The sequence below is a fragment of the Diaphorina citri genome, unplaced genomic scaffold (assembly GCF_000475195.1).
Source record: "Diaphorina citri unplaced genomic scaffold, Diaci psyllid genome assembly version 1.1 scaffold18646, whole genome shotgun sequence".
Lineage (NCBI taxonomy): Eukaryota > Metazoa > Arthropoda > Insecta > Hemiptera > Psyllidae > Diaphorina > Diaphorina citri.
Genome location: NW_007396000.1, coordinates 1 through 977, shown reverse-complemented (window position 1 = coordinate 977; position 977 = coordinate 1). Strand labels below are relative to the sequence as shown.

Sequence of the window (977 nt, the reverse complement as noted above, 5' to 3'; positions counted from 1 at the left end):
TTATTATTTTACTGTTGAGAAGACATATATATCACATTTATCTATGAATTTTGTGTACCGTATGTAGATTTCATCTATGATTATTGTTCAATTGTTTACAAATGACAGTATTATCTTGTTATTTTTGTAGTAATATTTTATATTGTAGGACATTCATGCAAAGTCATTAGAAATAAAAAATGACAGTTCAAAATAAGTTTTCTTTCCATGTTTGAGGACTCTAAATTTTATTCCAACATAATGTGACCGTCCAGTGTCAATCCTGACATCAACCATGCCCATTATTATGACACACATTTTCAAGTAAATTAGAAATTGATGTAGCCAGCTATCTAATGCAATCATATTCTTGTTTTTGCAACACCATTTTTAATGATCTAGAATTCTAGGGCACCACATTTACTCCTAGTGCTTTTAGCATTTGACTCATCAAATAGGAGACCCTTGCCAAGTGATTGTGGTACCAGACTTTTTATATGCTTTCTTAAAAAATAAAAATGTATTTTTATATCATAAATATGAGTGTGTTTAGTTTTCTTTCCCACTCACTCATTTTTATAGCACCCAGAGGTTTTGAAGGTAATTTTTACAAAGCTTCAAAGTTCAAACTTACCTTTTTGAAAATAATAGCAGACAAGAGCATTCACCATAGGCTTATCAACCTCCATGCAATGTTGATATGAACATGATAGTGTCATTTTCTTTGAGTTCATAGGTCAACTCTCCCTGAAAAATAAATTTTATTTTTGTCAAGGAATTTGAAGGTTCAATATCCTAGAAAATAATGGTGTTGAACAACAAGAGATGGGTGGATCATAAAATTGCTGTTGTTTGAAATTTCATGTTATTATCATTATTATTCAATGTCCAGAATTAAATTGAGTTTAAATATAAATAAGTAAAAGCACTTACATACAATTCCCAGTCAGCTTCATTGATCAACACAAGAATTCCTGGTCTCCTGGAAGAGCAAATAT

The 977-nt window shown here is 30.3% G+C and overlaps 1 protein-coding gene across 1 annotated transcript; it reads right to left on the bottom strand.

The window, feature by feature from the left end:
- Positions 1-121: 121 nt before the first annotated feature.
- Positions 122-961, bottom strand: LOC103521914 (ubiquitin-related modifier 1 homolog; the record flags this gene model as incomplete). Its single annotated transcript, XM_008488333.3, is given in 2 exon segments — positions 122-726; positions 913-961. Coding segments are annotated over 2 exon segments (118 nt in total), but the record flags the coding sequence as incomplete, so codon positions are not given.
- Positions 962-977: the final 16 nt, after the last annotated feature.